Below are 1,692 nucleotides of genomic sequence, written 5' to 3' on the forward strand. Positions count from 1 at the left end.
TGGGACCACCAGGGCCACCAGGAACCCCTTGGGACCACCAGGAACCCCTCGGGATCACCCATGGGACCACCAGAAACCCCTCAAGATCCCCCATGGGCCACCAGAAACCCCTCAAGAGCCCCCATGGGCCACCAGGAACCTCCCCAGGGCCACCAGGAACCCCTTGGGACCACCAGGAATCCCTTGGGATCCCCCATGGGACCACCAGAAACCCCTCGGGATCACCCATGGGACCACCAGAAACCCCTCAAGATCCCCCATGGGCCACCAGAAACCCCTCAAGAGCCCCCATGGGCCACCAGGAACCTCCCCAGGGCCACCAGGAACCCCTTGGGATCCCTTTTGGGACCACCAGGAACCCCTCAAGATCCCCCATGGGACCACCAGGGCCACCAAGAACCCCTAGGGATCATCCATGGGACCACCAGGGCCACCAGGAACCCCTTGGGATCCCTTTTGGGACCACCAGAACCTCCCCAGGACCACCAGGAACCCCTCGGGATCCCCCATAGGACCACCAGGAGCCCCTCAGGATCACCCATGGGACCACCAGGATCCCCCCAGGGCCACCAGGAACCCCTCAAGACCCCCATGGGACCACCAGGAATCCCTTGGGATCCCCCATGGGCCACCAGGAACCTCCCCAGGGCCACCAGGAACCCCTTGGGATCCCTTTTGGGACCACCAGAACCTCCCCAGGGCCACCAGGAACCCCTCGGGATCCCCCATGGGACCACCAGGAGCCCCTCAAGACCCCCATGGGACCACCAGGAACCCCTTGGGATCCCTTTTGGGACCACCAGACGCCCCCCAGCACCACCCCAACCCCCTCAGTACCCCCCCCACCACCCTTTTAACCCTTCCCGTGCCGTCCCCCAGCGCCTCATCGACAAGTCCAAGGTGACGCTGGTGAAGTGGCTGCCGGACACCGAGCGCCTGTTCCTGGCGTCGCACGCCAGCGGCCACCTGTACCTGTACGACTCGGAGCAGCCCTGCGGGGCCACCAGCCCGCAGTACACGCTGGTCACGCAGGGCGAGGGCTTCAGGGTCTTCTCCTGCAAGAGCAAGACCCCTCGGAACCCGCTGCTCAAGTGGGCCGTGGGCTCGGGGCCGCTCAACGAGTTCGCCTTCTCGCCGGACGGGCGCTCGCTGGCGTGCGTCAGCCAGGACGGCGTGCTCAGGGTCTTCCACTTCTCCTCCATGCTGCTGCAGGGCATGATGAGGAGCTACTTCGGGGGGCTGCTCTGCGTCTGCTGGAGCCCCGACGGCCGCTACGTGGTCACCGGCGGCGAGGACGACCTGGTCACCGTGTGGTCGTTCGCCGAGGGACGCGTGGTGGCCCGCGGGCACGGCCACAAGTCGTGGGTCAACGCCGTGGCTTTCGATCCCTTCACGCCTCCCCCGCCGCCGCCCCCCGACGGGCAGGGGGGCGGCGAGACCCCCGAGGAGCCCCCGAGCGTCACGTACCGCTTCGGCTCGGCCGGCCAGGACACGCAGTTCTGCCTGTGGGACCTGACCGAGGACGTGCTGGACCCCCGGCCGCCCCCTCCCCGCGCCCGCCNGCGTCGAGACCCCCGAGGAGCCCCCGAGCGTCACGTACCGCTTCGGCTCGGCCGGCCAGGACACGCAGTTCTGCCTGTGGGACCTGACCGAGGACGTGCTGGACCCCCGGCCGCCCCCTCCCCGCGCCCG

The 1,692-nt window shown here is 68.5% G+C and overlaps 1 protein-coding gene across 1 annotated transcript in view; it reads left to right on the plus strand.

The window, feature by feature from the left end:
- Positions 1 to 1,692, plus strand: part of LOC120501040 (dystrophia myotonica WD repeat-containing protein-like) — a gene marked incomplete at its 5' end in the record, with an annotated part of 4,918 nt that overhangs the window by 1,242 nt on the left and 1,984 nt on the right. Inside the window, one exon of the mRNA XM_039706686.1 lies at positions 835 to 1,596. Coding sequence (XP_039562620.1) covers positions 835 to 1,596 — 762 coding nt within the window. The remainder of the gene's footprint in view (positions 1 to 834; positions 1,597 to 1,692) is intronic.

This window comes from Passer montanus, unplaced genomic scaffold (genome assembly GCF_014805655.1).
Source record: "Passer montanus isolate IOZ18808 unplaced genomic scaffold, ASM1480565v1 scaffold1953, whole genome shotgun sequence".
In the NCBI taxonomy this organism is placed as follows: domain Eukaryota; kingdom Metazoa; phylum Chordata; class Aves; order Passeriformes; family Passeridae; genus Passer; species Passer montanus.